Source organism: Callorhinchus milii, unplaced genomic scaffold (genome assembly GCF_018977255.1).
Source record: "Callorhinchus milii isolate IMCB2004 unplaced genomic scaffold, IMCB_Cmil_1.0 Scaffold3, whole genome shotgun sequence".
Classification (NCBI taxonomy): domain Eukaryota; kingdom Metazoa; phylum Chordata; class Chondrichthyes; order Chimaeriformes; family Callorhinchidae; genus Callorhinchus; species Callorhinchus milii.
The window spans coordinates 60,649,435-60,672,479 of NW_024704744.1; the positions used below are offsets into that span (position 1 = coordinate 60,649,435).

General features: G+C 40.1%; 1 protein-coding gene across 7 annotated transcripts in view; it reads left to right on the forward strand.

Moving 5' to 3' along the window:
* The window catches only part of LOC103181750 (RAC-gamma serine/threonine-protein kinase), a 141,032-nt gene that overhangs the window by 108,869 nt on the left and 9,118 nt on the right, over nucleotides 1–23,045 (forward strand). For 6 of the 7 annotated variants that reach the window (XM_042333650.1, XM_042333652.1, XM_042333651.1 and 3 more), the window contains 6 exons: nucleotides 1,796–1,861; nucleotides 3,307–3,375; nucleotides 5,885–6,007; nucleotides 8,936–9,064; nucleotides 15,571–15,785; nucleotides 19,505–19,592. In XM_042333650.1, the coding sequence (XP_042189584.1) occupies nucleotides 1,796–1,861; nucleotides 3,307–3,375; nucleotides 5,885–6,007; nucleotides 8,936–9,064; nucleotides 15,571–15,785; nucleotides 19,505–19,592 (690 nt within the window). Of the gene's footprint in view, nucleotides 1–1,795; nucleotides 1,862–3,306; nucleotides 3,376–5,884; nucleotides 6,008–8,935; nucleotides 9,065–15,570; nucleotides 15,786–19,504; nucleotides 19,593–20,412; nucleotides 20,438–23,045 lie in introns of all 7 variants that reach the window. The other variant, XM_042333653.1, reaches the window with a different exon arrangement.

Genomic DNA, 23,045 nt, shown 5'->3' on the forward strand with positions numbered 1-23,045 from the left:
GGACCCCTAAATTGAATTGACCCTAGTTTTTAAATTGGATCTATCAATTGGTGAGTTTTAATCACTGTTTACTTAAATGGTTTGTTTACTTATCCGCTTGGCATTTAGTCCTCATTCTCTAGCACTGTTCAGATGGTAATGCAGCAATGAGAGTTGGAAATTAATTAATTAATTAATGTCATGAACTGATGATAAATGAAGAGCCTTTCAAACAGGACGGAGTGAATTTTACAGTTAAATAAATACTATCAAAAGAGTTTTGAAGTATGTCTTGTATGTCTTCAGAATTGCCCACAAAATATACAGTCAATTCACTTTACAGTATATTCTGTGAAGCGCTTTGAGACGTCTTGAAGATGCGATAAGGCGCTATTTCAAATGGAAGGATTATTATTTTTGATAAAATATTACTGTTTGTCATTCTATTCTAAATTTGGTCATCTTAATTTTGGCCTATTTATTGTTTTTTTAAAATTTCCCCTTTTGCAACCCATGTTCAGCTTTATAGTTATCTGTATTCTTTGTGTAGAGCCACCCCTCCCCATCTCCTTCAGCAAAACTCGGAGCAACATTTCTGACCCGACATCAGTGATGGATAATGGTAGACATAAGATGTCCATGAATCTCATCAGCAGTGTTGGTGCATTTTGGAGCATCTCCCACTGGGCCATTAAGTTCATGAACATTCTGACATTGTTGGTCGTATTAAAAGATTACGTATTTTTTTCTGAACTTTTGAAGGACACTGCAGATGATTGCAGATATTTTAACGCTAATTTTAATTTATTTCTTCTTGTATCAGAAGGGCAGCGACCTCCTGTAATTTGTTCTAATGGGAACCCCCACCCCCTCTCTGATCTAGGCAATTGCTCTGGAGGCCACATTTGTAGATGCCACATTATCTCCCTTCAGTATGCATGTATGCTGATGTGATTGTTACTTGAAATAATAAGAATCTGGAAAGCTGAAGTACTTAGATTTTTAAATATGTATGCATAATATCATTTAATATCCTCTCTATACTCTGAATCCTGTATAGCTACACATTAAACTAATTCCTACTTATGATTTTAATCTCCATTATATATATTTAATGACAACAACACTAAATCATGCAAAATTTGTACTTTCCACTTTGTATAATATTTGACTTCTGCATAGTGTCCCTAACTTGTATTAACACTTTCAAGTGTTTTAGCAGCAATCTAGAAAAGTAGTTATTTTTATTATATTGGAACCTTGATTATCTACCAATTTCAATTATGCAGCAGGGAGGGCTCCTTCTCTATTATGATTACATTTTCCATTGTTCAATTTTAATTAGTATTTGTTAGGTTTTCCAATTTTATGGAAAATTAGTAAAATGAATTCCCATTATTAAATAATTTTATTTAGAATTACAGAACTACTTCCAGAACTACTTACATACAACTACTTCCAGGCCACTGACGTTGCTTCCTATGATGCCAAACAGAATATTAATGCCATTATACTGGCTTTGGAGAGATTGAGTGGTTAAGAAAAAATGGACTCAAGTAGTTGTTAAGAAAGTTACAGATTATGACCAATATTTAAAAAAATCAGACTTTCATACATAGATATCTTTTGCTATTAAGCAGGCATTAGCTCGTTTAAAAAAATATTTTTTTTTACATTTTATCGATATAATTTTAGCCCTTTCTGGTCTAAACTGAAGAAAAGCTGTAATAAAACTAAATAAATGTTAAACATTTTACATTTGTGGTATAGGTCTGTTACCTTGACAGTCTTTAAAATAGTTTTTCCTTTTCTTTAGGATGAGGTAGCACACACACTTACAGAAAGCAGAGTATTAAAAAACACTAGGCATCCATTTTTAACGGTAAGTACAAGACTGTAAAATGTTTTCTTCTGCCGTAAAACATTTAATGGATATGGGGCTCAAGAATTGCGTTGATTTTCTATTAAATTTATAGCATATGTTTGTACTAACTAGACCTACTGAGTTATAATGTAGATGTAGATTATAGATTAACATCTGTTCTGGATAGAAATGAATACATTGAAATGAGCAGTATGCATGCCACACAGAACTTGAAAATGTAATAAGTGATATCATTATGAAAGAAAGTTATTATCATGTGTGAAAGCTACTTAGAATCGTTTTGGGTGCTCAAACTGAACCAGATCAGACCCAAAGACAAAATATATTATGAAATTAACCAAAATTCAATAATTTTAATAGTATTTAGTACAACACTTCTGTTTACAAATGCACAATGTAATGACACAAATTAAAATACATTAACCAAAAAAGTGGCATTTCCAAAGGATAGGAAGGTATGGAAACCTGCTGATGTTTCACGCCAACCCATGGAAACTCCATTTGTGACACACCTGGAAGGAGATTACAATGGAGTTGTGATCTTTCGGTCAATGTGATACACGTCCAGTTACTGGCAGGATTCAGGATTTGCAAATTCACAATTTGTTAGCCCAAATTATTTGTAAGTAATCTTAGGATCATAGAAATTTACAGCACAGAAGATGGCCACTCGGTCTATCAAGTCTGCACCGGCTCTCAGAGCAAGTTGCGCTTTCAATTTCACTCCACTGCCTATCCCCATTTCCCTTCAAGCCTCTATCTTTATTACCCCTGTCTACTTCGCTCTTGAAACCTACAGTATACTTTGCCTCTACCAGGGCATTCCACATCCCAACTGAGTGAAAAATTACCTAAGCTCTCCTTTTTCTCTTCTTGTAGCTGTCTCAAATCTTTGTTTGCTCGCCAGTGACTGTCCTACCAGGGAAAATAGTCTCCCTATTCACCCAGTCAAAACCCCTCATAATTATTTGATGAAAATTTGTAAAACTGTTCTCATATGGTCAGTACCTTTTAAAGATCACATTTGCAGTTCTTTTCACACAATTGTATTTTAACACACTTTGAGAATACTCTACAATGTAGTATTTGGAAATGTTATTGACTAGATCTAGAGCAAGCGAGTAGAATATCTGGAACAATTTTCCTTTTAATTACTTTTAATGGCGATCTCTGAAAGAGAATTTGGAATAGGGTGAAAGAATTAGCACAAGCACATGCCCAGCGGGCTGAATGGTCTCCATTTGTGTGTTGATTAAAATATTTGGCACATTTGATGCCTTAATTCTTAGCTAATTTGCTGCTTTAGGATATAGTCAAAATTAAGTACAGTTTAATGTTAAAACTGTACCAAAATGCCTTCAAAAGTACACTTATACTCATTAAAGGTTTGTGAGAATTTTCCATTACATATGATGAACAAATAATTTTTTTTATGTTTTCAGTCATTAAAGTATTCATTCCAAACTAAAGATCGGTTGTGTTTTGTGATGGAGTATGTGAACGGAGGGGAGGTAAGTCTTGCCAATGTTATATACACTGTGGCCCCATTATAATGCACTTCTTTAAAGTTCACTTTGTACCCATCCAATGCACTTGCACACTACACTACTTCCCACGTGCGAGCCAATTTATGCACTAAAACTGCTGACTTCTGGGTATTAGGTCATCACCAATGCCACTTCTCATTTGCTATGATGTGCAAAGCAGGAAATGATACTGGAGGTGACCCAGAAGTTGGCCATTTTAAGTCCAACTTCTGTCTATTCACAATGAAAACGGCTATCAGACCTTACTGTATGGCAGTTTAGGATTATATGGATCCCAGCCTCCGCGTTATTATAAGGATCCTATGTAATTTATTTATAATGAGCAGCTATTGACTTCCAGCAATTGGAATAACCTGATTAACAGAATGAATGCTGTCACTTTTAGTACAATAAAATGATACTTCTAACATCACAGTGAGATAAAAATGCCCCAAACTAGTTGGACCAGGGAAATTGGAATTTCCGCCCCTTTCAATTTCTCAATGATGATAGAAATTCTCCAGCAAGCAATCCAACATTCCTTACTGTAGTAATTCTTGTCAGAAGAAAACTTAATTTAGCAACACAGTTCTTAATGTATATAACAAAAGATTTTTATGCAGTAAGTCAGAAGGCATATGGAATTTTTAAAAAATAAATCTGTGATTGCTGATTTAAATGACTATTTTTAGAGACTTGAAATTATGAAGATTAATATTTCTGTAGGATAAGAATATGTATACTTTCACTAGGTGTCTTCAACATACTTTATATGCCCACTGGGACAGTATCCATAAGGCATATTAAAGACACTAGTTGTAGACCTCAGCATAAAGGATTTGTTCTTGAGCATTATAACATTGTTGCAGTCAAAGACAAGTACACATTAATAAAATTTGGCACATACCAAGGCATTCTGGGATTGGATAATATCGCATTTCATTATGAAAGCATTTTATTATTCTCACAGCATTATTTTTTATGGTGCACACTGGCATGGTAACGAAAGTTGTAACTTTCTCCAGAAGGAGAAAATATAGACATGACCCTCCTTTGACTGTTTATTTAAATATTGTAAAAAATGCTTTTTTTAAAAGTTATGAAAATATTACTACATTTCCCAAATTTTGACATGGTGAGCAGATCAAAAGAGCCTTATAATGCTAAACTTCTTTCAGTCTGAAATCTGCCCACTGCAGAAATTTGGAAAAGTATTGTTAGAATGGCGAATTGTGAAAAGAGTTACAAATATAAAGTTCTAGCATTCTAAATATGTTTATCTGCAATAGTATTAAATTGACTGGTACTGTAGGAATGGATGTAGCAAGATGTGTGGTGCATTACAAATTCAGCAGTTTATCATGATAATTGTCAATTAATACATTATAGAATCAGAACAGTTGGACTATGTAATTTGTGTATCAAAATTTGGAATGGAGGCTATAAAAATGAAAGGCATTATTAATGCACAATCAGTTTCTAAAATATGATTTTTTTCTCTAGTAGTGCAAGTATGTTTTGAACGAAACAATTTAAATAAAATTATTACCTGTTACTATGAAACAATAAATGTAAAACATGATAACTAGTTTTAATTAGGTTTGTCCTCGTAATATTTCAGAGCAGTAAGATTTCAATGTGTCCTTGCATTAAAAATCATAGGTACTTAGCATATTTTTGCATATAAACACAGCAGGGAACTGTGGTATTTTTGTTGTAGTTTTCTTCAAAATTTTTCATAACCTTGGATCAAACTTAAAAAGAAATAGGAAGTGTAGAGTTCCAAATACATCTCATACTATTTTAATAAGCAGATTAAAATCAATATATGGTGAAATTAATATTTGAAATGTGTCATGTTTGATCTTTTAATATCCGTTATTGTTAAATCACAATACATTGCATAACACAGCATTTCTTCTAAGCAAAATCTATACAAATAATAAATCATTGTAAAGATTTTGAGAGACTCAGTGGAATCCTTAGTTTCAGTACATGTAATTTGGTAGGAACTGTAGAGTGGGTAGGATGTCTAATCTCTGTTTGACACATTCAGGCCTTTCTTATGCAAATTTTGATGGCAGGTCAATTAATACGGGACTGTTTGGAGGTAACAGTGGTAATTTGTATGAATGCCTATGACAGTGCGAACATACAGGTATTTGATATTGCAGCTCAACACCTGACAATATGAAAAAGATAATTAGATTGCACTGCTGCACTTTTTTCAGGAGTAAGTAGGAGGTTAAATAGGAAGTGCACAGAATGTCTAGAACAAGATTGGTATATTGATTAAAAAGCTGATTTAGCAGCTCACATTTCCCCTCGGAAACTTTGAAAGATAAACCAGCTGCCGTCTAGGAACCATCAGTGTCTACCAAGGGTACACTATCTATCATCACAATATGGTGATGAGAGGTGTTTTATGTTTGTGTTAATTTTCCCCACTAAATCAGTAATTATTACAATACTGTCCCTGCTGTTTACCCTGCAGCTGTTTTTCCATTTGTCGAGAGAACGTGTGTTCTCAGAGGACCGCACACGCTTCTATGGTGCAGAAATTGTCTCAGCTCTAGACTATTTGCATTCCGAGAAGATTGTGTACCGAGATCTCAAGGTAACAATGTAATCAGAATTTGTTCTTTTTTCCTATTTTTCACACGAGGAACATATTTGAAATTATTCATAACTTACTTGCAACAGCTGAACCTGCTGTTCCCACAACAGATTATAGTAATAATTGCCACTGTTGATTTCTTCATAGAATTTAAGAATCTTTGTGAAGTGTAGTTTGGGTCTTTTTAAATTGATTTTTTTGTCCAGTTTTAATGCAGTGGCTTCCCTTCCCCCCCCACCAAAAAAAATTAGGCCATTTATTTTGTATTTACCTCCAAATTAAGGTGACTCGGCAATCGCCTCTTAATAAATGGCCGGAAATGAATGGATGAGAATCACTTCTTTGTGTTTTATTTCTCTCTTCCTTTTTAGTTCCAGGGAAGATTTTTCCTTCATGCTACCAATTCCCTGTTTAATTCTGGTTGAAGTAAGGACCTTGCTATATGTAAAGTGCAAACCTGAGTCCTGGCTATTGTACTAGTTTTAATTTTTAACATGTTTTTAGCAGCGATGCGTCCAAGCAACATATACATAATATTCTATGCGTTTTAAAAAGTTGTCTGGAAGTCTTTTATCTTGTTAAAATATATATGAAGCTTCATTATATAATAAGTATGAAGCATGTGTTTCAAATGTGCTGAGTCAGTTGCATTTTATTTGTTCTAAACTTGAGCATAAAGCTGGTGAGTTTTAATTCTTCAGGGGCAGCAAAGAAAGGATCTGGTCTGACACTTAACCTAAGCTTTTTCATTAGTTGTCTCAGATTTGATGATGGATAAACTTGTTGAATGTTTGATGATCAAACTTTGAGGGAACAAAATCATGGGGATTTTTAAAATCTGAGATAATATTGCACTTAATAATAATTATTAATCATCATATTTCCATTTGATATAACTCCTTACACATTGGAAGAATGTCTCAAAGCACTTCATAGGATATAATGTAAAATGTAGTGATTAATTTGGTGTGGTGATTTCTCATACAATTCCTTAATCATCTCAGTGTGGTTTCCTTCTGGTAATGCACATGCATTACTCAACAAGATCTTCATTTCTAAACTTTCTAAAATGTTCATAAATTTGGGTCGGAAAGTAGTTCCCACCATTCGTAGTTTCTGCAAGTTGGTATGATGTACTTCTGTTTTAAGAAACCCAATTAGAACTCGTAATACATTAGATCCCATTGACAAATCTGGGTGCTATTTTGTTTGGAACTGCATGATTGTAGACTATGTTACCCTGTACTGGTTGCTGATTAAATGAGCATTTTCTCACAGATTAGTTGAGGCAAAATCTATACTAATAAAGACTAAGTGTCTGTCTATGTATCTGGCAATCACGCAATAACCGATTGATGTAGAGACATGATTTATACCTCATCAGAAAGGTCTTGTAACTGGCAGTGTCATGGACACTTTTTTTTAGGGGGGAATTGTCTATCATTGATGAGCTATATTAAAAATGCTTTCATTAAGCCCCAAAATATGAGGTACGTATCGTATTCTGCAACTACGCAGCATCAGAGGAAAGCATTCATCGTTCAGAGAGATACGTCTATATTCTGCAACAAATGTATGGCACTTTTTTCTGGTTATAATGGGAGCCAGAATCCTCCCATGTGGGACAGACAGAGAGAGTCTGAGATAATGAGAGAGAGACTGTGAGAGAGAATGTATTATAAAGTGTAGTGACTATGTGTTTTGTGGGAGAGACAGAGAAAGACAGAGAGCGACTGAGAGAGCGAGAGAAAGACATAGAAAGAGAGAGACAAACAGAGACAAAGAGTGAGAGAAACTGAGAGAAAGCTTGAGAGATTGATTGGGAGAGAGAGATTGAGAGAGAGAGACACTAAGAAAGACACTGAGAGAGAGAGAAACTGAGAGAGAGAGGGGGAGACTGGGAGAGAGACTGAGAGACCTAGAGAGAGAGAGAGTGAGACAGACAGAGAGAGAGACTAAAAGAGAGACTGAGAGAGAGATTTAAGAGACAGAGAAAGAGACTAAGAGACCGAGGGAGAGACACTAAGGGAGAAATTAAGAGAGACCGAGAGAGACTGAAAGAGAGAAACTGATAGAGAGAGAGAGACTGGGAGAGAGAGAGACTGAGAAGGAGACAGGGAGACTAGAAGAGAGAGACTGAGAGAGAATAAGAGACAGAGAGACTGGAAGAGAAAATATATTAAAGGAGTTCTTCCACTGAGTCCTCCCATAAGGAGTCTTCCACAGGAGTCATCCCAGCTGAGCATAGATAAAGGCGAAATGTCTGTGTGTGTGTCAATCTACATTTCATATTGGATCCTTTGGTTGCAAGTGAAGCTGCAATGGATACAGCTAGACATAAAATAATTTGTTTATAATTGTCATTGATATTCCTTCTCCAAGCTTAAATTTATGAAAATTTTAGAAGACTGGGAAATAGAATTTTTTTTATGCTGTTAAATCTTTCAAAAACTTTCATTCTGTTTGGTTTGTATTTGTAATATACTGAGAAATGACTTCCTCGTATTCTTGGAAGAATAGGTTAATTTCCCTGAAAAACTAAAGCGAATAAATTATTTGAATCATAGAATATTACAGCACAAAAGGAGGCCGTTCGGCCCTTCGTGCCTGTGCCGGCTCTCAGAAGAGCTATCCAATCAATCAACAACAACAACAACAACTTGGATTTAGCGCCCTCCACGCCGGATGGCGTCTCAGAGTCCTTCACAGTAATGGATCCCGGTGTCGAGCCGGGGTGGGGGGGAGGAAGGTGACCAAAGGCATGGTTGAAAAGAAAGGTCTTCAGCAGAGACCTGAAAATAAGAAGAGAGGGGGCGAGGCAAAGGGAGTGAGGAAGGGATCCCATGAATTTAGTTTTACAGTTGATGTATGTATTTTTTATTTTTCATGTGTATTAATTGATTTTTGTTCTACTTCTATTTCATGTAGCTGGAGAATTTAATGTTAGACAAAGATGGCCACATCAAAATTACAGATTTTGGACTATGCAAAGAAGGAATTACAGATGCAGCTACCATGAAGACATTTTGTGGTACACCAGAATATTTGGCTCCAGAGGTAAGGTCATTATAATCGATATGACAAACTTTCCTGTGGGTTTGTGGGATAATGCTGGATTATATTTTAAGCAGAAAGAAGGAATACAAAGCTAAAGAAAATTTGTTCCGCTCTTTTTCAGAGTTATATTTGTACTATACTCTCTTCATAAAGAGCTGTTTGGAAAAACATTTTCTAATTGTTTCCCATAAATATGACACAGTGACTTTTGTTGATGAGTTATTTGAATATCTCATTGTGTTGAAAATATTTGTTTTTGCATCATCCATGGTAAAATCTTTTCAACTGTAAAATATTTTTTTCAATATAACCTTACCGGTGAACTGAACAGAAAGCTGTGAGAAGAAAATTTGCATTATCACAGCTAATGAAAGAATAGATTTCATGTTTGGTTGGTTGGTTATTAGAATGATCTATCGTGTTGAAAATAATGTTTACTAATGCTTTAGGGAATTTTGTATTAGCTTCATATTGCAGTTGTCTTGCATTTGGAAAAAGTTCTATGTTGAAAATGCTTTCAAGCCCTCTTGTTAGTATTTTTTGCTTCTACATTTGTAAATTATGGGTGTAAAATTGTAAAATTGGTAACTTTTATTGCTGAAGAGAAAATGATCCAAAGACTCATAGATTTAGAACTTAAGAACAAAGTTCAGAGAGTATTCACAGGTCTGTAGAGGCAATGGACTTAGTTGGTTGAAATGCACATTCTAGCTTCATGGTTTTCCTATGACTTTCTGCTAAGATGAAGCCACTAAACAGAGCACACCATAACCACAGAAGGCAAATCCGAGGGCAAATGAGTGGCTGCCCTCGCACGTCTCATTACTATTGATCACAAAGGTGACATTGGACTGGAAGCAGGTTGATATTGCTTGATCTCTAAACTCAGCAAGCTTCAGCTGCCTCTCATCCCTGAGGCGAAACCTAAGGCATGTTTCCTTACTCCACGCGCCTCTTTTTACCTAGCGTTAAGTAGGAACACGTTTGTTGATTAGCGGATCGTTTTTCTGGGGATAATGATCCCTGCAATCAAATATAATTTGGTCACTCAATCCACGACTGTTTGTGGGGCACTGTATGCGCAATTGGCTGCTGTGTTTTTCCCACAAATGACAACAACAATAACAATAAAGTTACATTTGTATAGCGCCTTTCACATCGGGAGGATGTCCCGACATGAAAGGGTGCTGGACAGACAGTGTTTCAGACCCGAGCTGGGGGTTGTCGGGGGTGGGGGGTGGGTGGGTGGAAGGCGGTCGGGGGAAGCAGGGTGAGCGAATGCACGGTCAAAGAGGAGGTTCTTGAGATGGGTCTTGATGGAGGCAAGGGAGGGGGCGAGGGGGAGGGAATGCGGGATGGAGTTCCAGAGTGTGGGGGAAGAGTGGCAGAAGACCCGCCCGCCAATGGTGGGGCAGGCGAGCTGGGGGACGTGAAGCAGGCCGGAGCCCGCTGAGCTAGGGAAGAGGGTAGGTTGGTAGGGGGTTAGGAGGTCGCAGAATTAGGGGGAAGCGAGGCTGTGGAGGGCTTTGAAGATGAGGACCAGGATCTTGAACTGTATCCTCTGTGTGATGGGATGCCAGGAGTCGGGTGAGGATGGGGGTGATAGGGTCACGGAGCCTGGTGCGGGAGAGGTCATGGGCTGCAGAGTTCTGGATGATCTGCAGCCTATGGAGGGAGGAGTTGGGGAGGCTGACAAGCAAGGAGTTTGCATAATGAAGCCTAGATGTTATGAATGCGTGTGAGAGTTTCGGCAGCTTGAGGTGTGAGACGGTGGCGGAGCTGGGGGAAGGCAGAGCGGGTCATGGCACAGATGTGGGGTAGAAAGGCTAGTTGAGGATCAAACAAGACCCCAAGGTTCCGGACTGGCTTAGTAAAGTGGAGTGTGCAACCATGGATGGTGATGCTGTCAGCGCCTGAGGTGTGAGAGCCAATCAGGAGAGCCTCGGTCTTGTTGACATTCAACTGAAGAAAGTTGGCTCTCATCCAGGACTTGATGTCTGACAGATATTCTGTCAGGACAGCAGTGGTCTTGGAGTCAAGGATGGAAGTAGAGAGGAAGAGTTGGGTGTCATTGCATACATGTGGAAGTTGACCCCATGTTTGCAGATGATGTCACCAAGAGGGAGCATATAGATATTGAAGAGGATTCAATTTACAAAAAGTACAGACAATTCACTTCATAATATATTCTGTGAAGCGCTTTGAGATGACTCAATGACTTGATAAGGCGCTCTATCAAATGCAAGGATTATTATTATTATACTTGCCCCAGCCGTCGGCATTTGGGCTTTAAGCCTGTTTGCCTCCATTCTCTGGAGCTCCATCTTGGAGTCCCTAAAACTTGCCCGTTCCCTCATGTCCTTCAAGGTCCACCTCAAGATCTTGCTCTTTGACCGTGCCTCTTTGACCATAATCATTTTTCCCCCCACCCTCCTCAGCCCCTCCTGGACTGTCCGGTGCCTTGGGATGCCCTCCCAACATGAAAGGTGTTATATAAATGTAAATTTGTTGTTGTTACCTGGACCAAACTCCATACATCCATCACCCCAGTCCTCACCAAACCTCCATTGGCTCTCTGTCTCGTAGCAGGTCAATTACAAAGACCTCACCATCACCACCTAAAAATCCCTCCACTCCCCAGCATCTCCTTGTCTCTCTGATCTGCCCCTGCTTTGCAAACATACCTCTTTGAACACGCCTATGGCATCTCCCTCCACCCTCTTGCTCAGCATCCAACCCCATCTTTGTTCTGAGGCATAACCCCACATGGAGGGTTATGTACGTGCAAGTTATTGAGGTAGTTTGTGCACATTATATTGCAACAATGGTTTATGTGGAGTCCTGTGGCTCAGTGGTTAGAGCACTCGCTTTGCAAGCGAGAGACCTGAGTTCAATTCCAGGCAGTGCGAAACCTTGAGCAAGTTTCCTTACTCCACACAGAGCCCTAATAATAATGCCTCCAAAAAAAATAAAAATAATAAATTGGTCATTTTCAATCCATGACTTTGTGGGATATTGCTGTGCGCAATTGGCTGCCGCGTTCACCCATAAATATGCAGTCAATTCACTTTACAGTATATTCTGTGAAGCGCTTTAGGACGTCTAGAAGACGTAAAAAGCGCTATATCAAAAGCAAGAATTGTTATTATTATTATTATTATTATGTAATAGAACCTGGATATAATAAGTAATAGAAGTGTCATTCTTTAATTTGATTCTGCTTTAGTCACACATGACTAGTAATTTGTGTGGAATATAATGTGAGGACAGTGTGAAGATACAAAGTTCATTTTATTCATTGTAAACTGCAATATTTATTTTCTAGATTTTAGCTATTTGAAAATTAAGGACTTAATGTAGAATGCCTTTTCCCTAATCTAAAGTACAGATTGCTTAATGTGCAATTTAAGATTTCAAACGTGTGAAAATTAATTTTAAGAGGCCTGACACTCAATGGTGCCAATAAATAACTTAAGTGCTGGGCGATATTTGCATCATGAAGTGTTCTTTCAAAAAGAAAGTGGATGCTAAATAATAGCAGATGGTGACAGATGGGGACGGTTATGCGGGTAGTTGTGAAACCCAGTAAAATGCATTTACACAGCTTTTGCAAAATACTAAAAACAGTCTTCTTGCCAGCATATATTCCATATTGAGGGGAAGTGGATTGAATAATAATTTGTGTAGATAGTGCTATGTAAGGAAATGTTCATGGATCTTTTACCAGCAGGTTTACGTAAGAAATGCCATGGGAATGAGTCTACAAAATGTGCCAAATGATTAATAACATTATTGTTTACTGTTTTTCACCATATCTGAATTAATCACTGCAGAAATTCTGTTTCAAAATTAAAACTAAATTTAAGAATTTTCCAAAGTTTTCACTAAGGCAATAAGCAAATTCAGCCATGATGAATTCTGGCTACTAATCTGCATCCATACTGATGTACCTGCACAGTTTCAGGTGCAAACTAGCTCACTGCACTGAGGCATTATTCATTGATGCTCCCAACACATGCTCGAGCCACCTCAATATGTTTTTATATTGAGTTTGCCTCCTGAGGCAAGTTGAGTCCAACTTTTGGACTCAACTTGCAATGAGTCTGGATGATTTTCTCAGTACCACATTTTGAAAAATCCTATTTGAAGTTAGATCTCCCATTGCCTGGAGATATCTGATTCTTTGAGTATATTTACTATTACAGCTTGTAGCCATCCTTACTTCCTTCACAAAACAAAAAGCAAAAATGTAGTACTCTGATGTAATAATTGACCTACTGTGAGACAGAAAATTACTTGTGGCAAATCAGTCCTTCCTGCAAACAATCTTTTGTTCTTGTTGTAATATTTTACTCTGTCTCTATAAAATTCTTTCTCCTTCCATTCCATTGGAGTACTTAGCAGCAGTGCAAAACATCATATTTTAAAATAAACATTAGTTTGAATGTACTTTGCTGAGGAAAATGTGTGGCAAGTTACGATCGAAATATTCTGAGTTTTTCTTCTCAGTTCATGAGCAAGGAATATATCTTTTCATCCCATCAATTTTCTTTCCTCTCCTGTTAATAATAATAGTCCTTGCATTTGTATACCGCCTTATCATGTCTTCGAAATGTCTCAAAGACCTTCACAGAATATACTGTAAAGCGAATTGACTGTATATTTTGAGAGTGATTTTTGGATGGATTATTACCCCCAGAAAAGTGATCCGCCAATCGACTTGCATTTATATAGCGCCCTTCACGCGGGGTAGCATCCCGGAGCGCTTGACAGTGTCGGTGTCTGACCTCTAGCCAGGGGAAGAGAGAGGGGGAGGTGACCGTAAGCATGTTCAGAAAGAGAGGTCCTTAGGTGGGATTTAAAAATGAGGAGGGAGGGAGCAAGGTGAAGGGATTGAGGGAGGGAATTCCAGAGCTTTGGGGCACAGTGACTGAAAGCCCGGCGGTTGATGGTGGGGCAGAGTGGGTGAGGGATGAACAGGATGCCGGAGCCGGCCAAGTGGAGGCAGTGGGTGGTGGAGTGGGGATAAGCAAATCGGAGGGCAAGAAGGGATTTGAAAATGAATGAGAGGATCTTGAAGTCAATCCATTCGATAATTGGGAGCCAGTGCAGAGGACTGGTGTGATGGGGGTCCGGAGTTTTGTGCGAGGGTGTAACCGGAGGTGGAGTTCTGAATTAATTGAATTTTGTGTACTTCAACAACAACAAGATTACATTTGTATAGCGCCTTTCATGTCAGGAGGACGTCCCAAGGCGCTGGACAGTGTACAGCATTTCAGACCCGAGCTGGGGTCAGGGAGCGAGAAGGGAGGGGAGTGGAAGGTGGGTGGCCGATAGCATGGTCGAAGAGGAGGGTTTTGAGGCAGGACTTGAAGGAGGCTAAGGAGGGGGCGAAGCGGAGTGATTGGGGGATGGAATTCCAGAGGTTGGGGGCAGAGTGGCTGAAGGCTCTCCCGCCAATGGTATGGTGGAACTGGGGAGACCAGCGAGAAGGGCATTTGAAAAGTCCATCCGGTAAGTGTGGATGAGGGTTTCAGCTACTGTGAGTGTGAGGTACGGATTGAGGCAGGCAATGTGGCGAATTCCTACTTACTGCTAGGTAAACAGGCATGTGGAATAAGGAAACTTGCCCCATGTTTTGTCCTCCCCGGGAATCAAACCCAGGTCCTCTCAGTTGCGAGGCGAGTGCTCTAATCACTAAACTACAGGACTCCTGAGGATATTAGACCTCAGTGAGCATCAAAGCTCAGCCTAATCTGGAGGTCCATATTCTGTTACATTGGTTTTAATTTGGTGAGTACTTGGCAATGTCTGTACAGTTTTATTTGTAATTCAACTCGGCACTTTCTGGCTGTATTTGGCTCTTTGATGCTAGTCAATACCTTTACCAAATGAGCCAGCTGGAGAGCAGGCATGTATGGTTTTGTAAGCATGCTTTTTGTTTTGGAGGGAAAAAATGTCCAAATTGGAAGTATTTTGACCACCCAAACTAAACAGTACACGTTCTAGGTAGGAATGCTAATTTTTGAAATTATTTCTTACTTAGTGAAGTCACTATTTTACGTATGATTGATTGATTCTTACACATTTTGAAGCTTTGCTTTCCTTAATACTCTATATGTTGTGAGTCAGAGCCCTAATAGGTAGTGTGGTCCTGGGTGGTCATGCAGCAGGAAGCTTGGCAGAATGTTCCCAATGGCAGGCTCTGCAGTTTTAGCTGGTTAAACTCCAGCAGCACACTCTCAGAAACTGTACCTAATACTGTCCAGAATTAGGTGACCAGGTTCTATCTCTCCAGAGAGAGAGTGCACATTGGATTCCAGACACAGAACAGTTTACATGTGTAGGTAGCATACATATCTGAAACCCTGTTTTGGATACTTTTAAGCATGGTGATGGGTTTCTTTATGTGGCAGACACCCAGCTGACCCCAAAAAATATTGGCCGTTTAAGACAAACATCTTTCAACTCTTGTCAAACTATATGTCTTCTGTTTTCTTGGACAGGTTTTAGAAGACAATGACTATGGCCGTGCTGTTGACTGGTGGGGGCTGGGTGTCGTAATGTATGAGATGATGTGCGGTCGACTGCCTTTTTACAACCAGGACCACGAGAAGCTATTTGAACTGATCCTAATGGAGGACATTAAATTTCCCAGAACTCTTTCTTCTGATGCAAAATCATTGCTGTCAGGATTACTTATAAAAGATCCAAATAAAAGGTATGTCATGCATCTTGTTTCTTAAACTTTTGAAAGCCATTAGATTAAAGTTCCATATTGCAATCATTGGAATAATTTCTGGGGTAATACCATTTCAAGATGGGACAAACTGGACATTTCTATTTGTGTACCATTATGGTGCAGGAATGTGTAGGCTGCAGTTTTCAGTCAGAATGGCCCTTTGTTTCACAGTTCACCGCCAACTGAGGCTCGAGCATCTCCACAGCTATCGCCGTTCTTTGACTCGTGCAAAATCGACCTTCTACTCCAACATCATCTTGGAAGCTAAACACAACCCAAAAATCCTTTTTTCCACCACCCACTATCTCCTCCGTGTCCCCCCTCAGGCCTCCTCAATCTTCGTATCAAATGCCAAGTCCGAGGAGGTCATGGACTTCTTTTCTTCTAAAATACTTAACACCTGCCAGGCAGCCTCATCCACCTGCCCCTTGTCACCCACCACCACGCCCTCACTGTCCCCCTCACCCTCCTCATCATCTGCTCCTACCACCACCCCCATTCTACATTCCGTCCTTCCCATCTCTCCCTCCTGCCTCTCACACACCATCACCTCCATGAAACCCACCACCTGCTGCCTCGACCCCCCTCCCCACCAACTTACTGGTCACCCAGCTCCCCCTCCTCTGCCCACTACTGGCTGACTTTATCAACCAGTCCCTCTCCTCCGGATCAGTCCCTGCCTCCCTCAAAACTGTTGTCATCACCCCACTCCTGAAAAAACCCTCCCTAGATCCCTCAAACCCCAGCCACTACCGCCCTATTTCTTACCTGCCCTTCCTCTCAAAAATTCTAGAAGGCGTTGTTACAAACCAATTTCGCGCACACCTCTCCTCCCACTCCCTCTTCGAACCCCTCCAGTCCGGTTTCCGCCCACAGTACAGAGACTGCGCTTGTGAAAGTCACAAACAACATCCTCTCTATCTGTGACCAGGGCTACCTCTGCCTCCTTGTCCTCCTGGACCTCTCCGCCGCGTTCGACACAGTCGATCACACCATCCTCCTCCACCGCCTTTCCTCCGTCATCCACCTCAGTGGGACCGCACTCGTCTGGTTCGAGTCCTACCTCACAAACCGCCAACAGTACATCTGCACAAACGGCTTCTCCTCCCGCTCTCACCCGGTCACCTGCGGGGTACCCCAAGGATCCATCCTTGGCCCCCTCCTGTTTCTGATCTACATGCTCCCTCTTGGGGATGTCATCCGTAGACATGGAGTGGAGTCCTGTAGCTCAGTGGTTAGAGCACTCGCTTTGCAAGTGAGAGACCTGAGTTCAATTCCAGGCAGAGGGCGAAACCTTGGGCAAGTTTCCTTACTCCACACAGAGCCTAATAATAATCCCTCCAAAACCAAAACCAATAATAAATTGGTCATTTTCAATCTACGACTGTTTGTGGGACATTGCTGTGCGCAATTGGCTGCCGCGTTCGCCCACAAATATACAGTCAATTCACTTTACAGTGTGTTCTGTGAAGCGCTTTGGGATGTCCTTCCGATGTGAAAAGCGCTATATCAAATGCAAGGATTATTATTATTATTATTATGGGGGACATTTCCACATGTATGTGGACAACATCCAACTCTATTTTTTCACCTCTCTTTGCGACCCCCAGTCCCCTGATGTTCTGTCAGACTGCCTGTCAGATCTCAGGGGCTGGATGAGCGCAAACTTCCTTCAGCTGAACGTTGACTAGACGGAAGCCATACTCTTCGGCTCTCGTTAATGTCTAAAATCTCACGGCTCTCACCTCCTCCACCTATCCGACCTACCTCTAAAACTCTCCGAACCCGTACGCAACCTAGGCGTCAGGTTCGACTCCCAATTATCCTTCCTCCCCCACATCCGGTCCCTCACCAGCACTGCCTTCTACCACCTCTGACGCATCGCCCGTCTCCGCCAATATCTCTCCCTAAAAGCTGCTGAAACCCTGGTCCATGCCTTTGTCACCTCTCGGCTGGACTACTCCAATGCCCTCCTCCCATCCACTACCATCCATAAAATCCAAATCATTCACACCTCTGCCGCCCGCGTTCTCACCCGCACGAAACTCCGCTCCCTGATCACCCCGGTCCTTGCCAGACTGCACCGGCTGCCTGTCCCAGAGAGGATCGACTTCAAGATCCTCACCCTTGTATTCAAGTCCCTGCACTCCTCTGCACCCCCTACCTGTCTGACCTCCTCTCTCCTCAAAACAGTACCCGTTGCCTTCATTCCTCTGGGTCTGGCCTCCTCCTCATCCCCCGAGTCCTCCGCTCCACCCTCGGCGGCCGTGCCTTCAGCCACTATGCCCCGAGGCTCTGGAATTCCCTTCCTCACTCCCTTCGCCTCGCCCCCTCCCTTCCCATTTTTAGGTTTCTGCTGAAGACCTTTCTTTTCGACCGCGCCTTTGGTCACCTTCCTCCCCCTGGCTCAGTCCCGGGACCTGTTACTGTAAAGCGCTCTGAGACGCCGTCCGGCATGGAGGGCATTATATAAATCCAAGTTGTTGTTGTTGTTGTTTGGATGATTTGCATACCCCGTATAGAAAATAATACCTTGAAGTATTCTTCTACGAATGCATGCTTGACAAATAGAAATTGCATGATTCTCTATTGAAAGATGATTAATTTTAAATTCTTAAACAGTAACACGCATGAGTAATCGAGATGTTTTTTATGCTGTTAGTAACTGAAGGTGTTACCAACACTTCTGGGAATATGGACAATTGCTGTTTAAATCTTGGTTTAACAACAGTTTGTGGCATAAAATTCCATATTCCAAAACTCTCTACATAAAGTTTTTTTCCTAATACTTTTGTGTGTCAGTCTGACTCAGTGGTGGATTAAAAATTTGTGAGTTCAAGCGCAACAACAACAAAATTACATTTATAGAGCGCCTTTCACGTCGGGAGGACGTCCCGAAGCACAGGGTGAGCTGCTCTCAGGCAGCTGGCAATTCTATTCCACGCTGACTTTTAACAGTTGCACAGTAACTATCTTGAATTAATTTTCTCAGCATCTTTGATGATGGCCCTGCAAAAGCCACAAGTTTACTATGAGTGAATTATTGTCTTGCCAATTCACAGCAAACCGCTGCACAATATCCTGCCTTACCGGTGGTTTTGAATTCTAAAAATCTTATTCTAAAAATAAGAACGCAGTCTTAACTGAAATGCAAACCAGAATGTGAAATTGAAGCTATTTTTAAAGAGAAAGTGCACTTGTGGTGCAACACATCAGAGCACAGATTTGAGTTCACCCACTCTCTATGCTAATCTTTATCTCACTTCTATAGGAGGCCGTAAGCAGGGTCCAGATGCCTTCCCACAGGGGAAGGGAATATCAGATGGAGTCTCATCCTCTGGCCACTGCTGTACACTTCCCCAGCACAACCTGACTGGCTGAGATGTAGGGCTTCGAGCAGGTTGTCTGCCTGTCCCCTCAGCTGCAAGTTGGTGAATGACTTGAAGATAAAATTGCCATACAGCGAGAAAATATTCTGTGCCTAAATTGAACTTACTGGTATAACTGTCCAATTACACTGATGTTTTAATTTTGACGAGTTTCAATTATACAGCATCACTATTTAGTCAGATAGCGAGAACATGCCCATTATTTGTCACTATGCAGATGTTAACCAAAGTATTTTTTAAAGTAGCAAACGAATTAGAATTGTTTGACATTATGCAGGCATTAAAAATTCCTTTTTGTTCTATTATTAGGCTTGGTGGAGGTCCAGAAGACGCAAAGGACATCATGCAACACAGCTTTTTTACTGGAATTAACTGGCAGGATGTTTATGACAAAAAGGTTAGTGCATTTGAATCACCTTTTTGATCTTGACAACCAGGATTGGCCAGATTAGGTATCATTCATCCGCAATTAAAAAGAATGATTTATTGGTTAAAATCCCTGCTCTAAACAACTGAACATTTTTAATTCCGACAGGTATTGACCCCTAATATAAACAACAGCCTTTTAAACCCATGTAAATTTGTCAAAGTTACTTCACTTGTTTTCAATTGACTTTTGTCAATTGAAATATGGGAGGAACCTCAACCTAGTCACTCCCATTATCTGTTGGAACAATTAAGTGAAAAGTGTATTATATGCATATATTTAACATATTAGTTATCAATAATTTTATTACAAATTATGACCTTTAGTCAGTTTTTTACAATTCATTAAATATGTATACTTGTTATATCTGATAAATTGTTTAGTTTTAAATGGAGAAAATTCAGTTAGAAAAAACAATTATAGCTCCTACCTGGAAGCTGTAGTATATTGCTTAGCTGACTGAAGAGCTATAGATTTTCTTTGCATTGTATAGAGAACTATTTCAGTATCGGAATTAGTGCTGATGCAGCATTTATCTCACCTGTTAGAAGTCATAGGTGCCCTGAAAGGCCAGCAAATCATTGCAAAATTAGACAGTTACGTTTTGAACTAGTTTGTCATCTTTTTACAATTAGAACTAACCAAGGAACAAATGTGAAACTGGACACTGAATATCTCTAACGTTTCATGCAACTTCCCTACACACCAAAATCTGTATTTTAAACTTGAGACGGTGTATTAAAGTGTTGCACATAATTAATTTCTTCCCATCTCCCTCTAATTCCTGTAGTTTTCCAGAAGAAAAGAGCTGTCTGGTACTGTTGTTTTTAAGAGGCTGTCTTTGAAACCCTGCAGCCGCCAGTTTAAGCTCCAGTGTCGCTTGACCCTAAAATTTGCCAACTGCGCATGAGCTTACTCGGTTTTCAGCTTGTCAACAAAATGGGATGGATCACGATGGCAGAACAATGCACCTCATGTATTTTAAAACTCACTTATGCTTGTTATGCTCTAGTTGTGCTCTAATTGTGCTGGAGCAGGGAGCAACTTATTTGGGTTTACCTCTAAAAGTGTGTAAATGTGTTCATTCTAATGTTAGTTGAATTTTATGGTGTCTTCTAATTCAATTTGTGAAACTGCAGTAAAGCCTAACATGGCATCAATTTCATTTGAAATTGATACTATAACAGGTGTAATATTTCTATATTGAAAATAGTAATAATAGTATTATTGAAAACAGTAAAGAGAATATTAAATTGAAGCAAATATTTTCCATTGGGTAGCCCGTAAGGAGCCATAAGCTACAGTACAGCTCCATTGTAACCTGCTTCCTTTAGCACTGATTAGGTTAAAACACTGTTGAGATGTGGACCTTATTCACTGTACATGTAGGCGGCCTGACCGCTCTCTTTCTGTCTCTAAAATAACTGACTCCCAGGTCATTAGGTCATCGCTGGTGTCCTTTCCTGTGAACTCTGCTTGCCCAGCAGACAGGAAGTGACATCAATTACTTTTTTTGGGTCAGACTGGTCTGTCCTTCCAGGTCCTGCTGATGAGCCAGGCTGGGTCTGCTGTCATCAGCGGTGCCCTGGAATACTGCGGACCTGCCCGGCTCAGGAACCGGACATTGGAGACCGCCACAGGGCTCAATTCCAGCATTCTGTTGCCGGGCATGTCACCTTAGAGCCAGTTCAGCTCCAAGGAGACCCTGCTTAAGTGACATCAACAAAGACTAGATAACCTGGAAGTTGTCCCTTTTTTAACATGGTCTACAGGACGTAAACCAGTCAGTTGTGCTCATGTGCAATGAAATTGTCTATTGTTATAAAGTGGATTAGGATGTTATGGGCCCTGAGAACCACCTTCTAATGAGATTGCACTGTAGCTTCTGAGTCACAGAGCACTTGATCTCAGTGTATCAACTCTCATAATTAAAGTTTTTCAAATTGCTAATTCTAGATTCAAAACATGAACCTGTCCATCTCAAGACCCAATGGGGATCCATTTTATAATGTTTTTACTAAAGATATACACAGTGGCATAATGTTTTAAGTACAATTACAATTTGTATTGGACTTCATGAACTTGCTTGTTGACAGCCTATAGGTGTTAATAGCTACATCACTGCTTGGTGAATATGGAGTTAGACTATCATGGCTGTATGGAGCTAGAAATACCATTAGAATTTAAATATTTCCTGTAAGGTCAGAACTTTTTCAGGTGACTTTTTTTAATTAAGGTAACGAAGTGAGTTTTTTAAAATCCACTGCCCTACAATTAAATTCTCTTTATTGCTGTAGGTTTCAAAACCCATGATTGTAAAGGGAAATTCTTACCAAGAAAAGCATTTGGCAGTTCAATGGCACATATGGTGTTTCACGTAGTTCTGCTTTGAACTATTTGTTGGGAGAATAGCTCTAAAGCTGACCCTAGACATGCTGGCAGTCAGTCCACTGCAGGACAATCAGTGGAAATCTTAAGTTGTTTTAGGTACAATATACAATCACGCCTAAAACATCATCTTAATTTTCCTTCCGGATTCTGACTAATCTGCAATGGATTCTCAGCATTTGCAGTATTTTCTTTATCATTATTGCATCTGAGTCCTCATCCCTCTAGAGACCCAGCAACTTCGATTGGGCAGGGACCCTGGTTTCAGTTTAGCAGATCACTGTGTCAAACAAAGTTAGTGAACAGCTGGTACAAAAGAATAGAGTTCAACATCCTGAGAATGTGATTGTTTTTTGGTGGTGAGGAAATAAAAATACATGATGGGGTGGAAACAATATGGTGCAAGCTGTATGGAGACCAAATAATTTGCATTCCATTGAATGATCCTTTTTTTCTACAACAGTTTATATTCAATGTGCTTCTCTTTGTGGCATGATTGGATTGTGCATTTGATTCCCTCCTTGGCTATTGTAGTGGTGGCTTGGGGTAGAATAATAACACATAAGTTGTTGACTGTTGATGAGCATAACGGATCCCTGGTTTTACACATTTGTTGTTGTCGCAGGGATTTAACATTATTTTAAAAATACTCAATACTATGGCACATAAAGCACGTAAACAGAGAAAAGTAACGCAAAAAGCAGAATTATTACTTAACTGACTAGAGAACTTGCTCCTACCATTGAGCGCTGTAACCAGTTCCTGTTTCTCTCTGCGTTCTTCTTTGCAACAACAACAACAACAAAAACAACAAGATTACATTTGTATAGCGCCTTTCACGTCAGGAAGGCGCTGGACAGAGTACAGCATTTCAGACCCGAGCTGGGGTTGGTGGGGGTAAGGGAGGGGAAGGTGGGTGGCCAATGGCATAGTCGAGGAGGAGGGTCTTGAGGCGGGACTTGAAGGAAGCTAAGGAGGGGGCGAGGCGGAGTGATTAGGGGATGGAATTCCAGAGGTTGGGAACAGAGTGGCTGA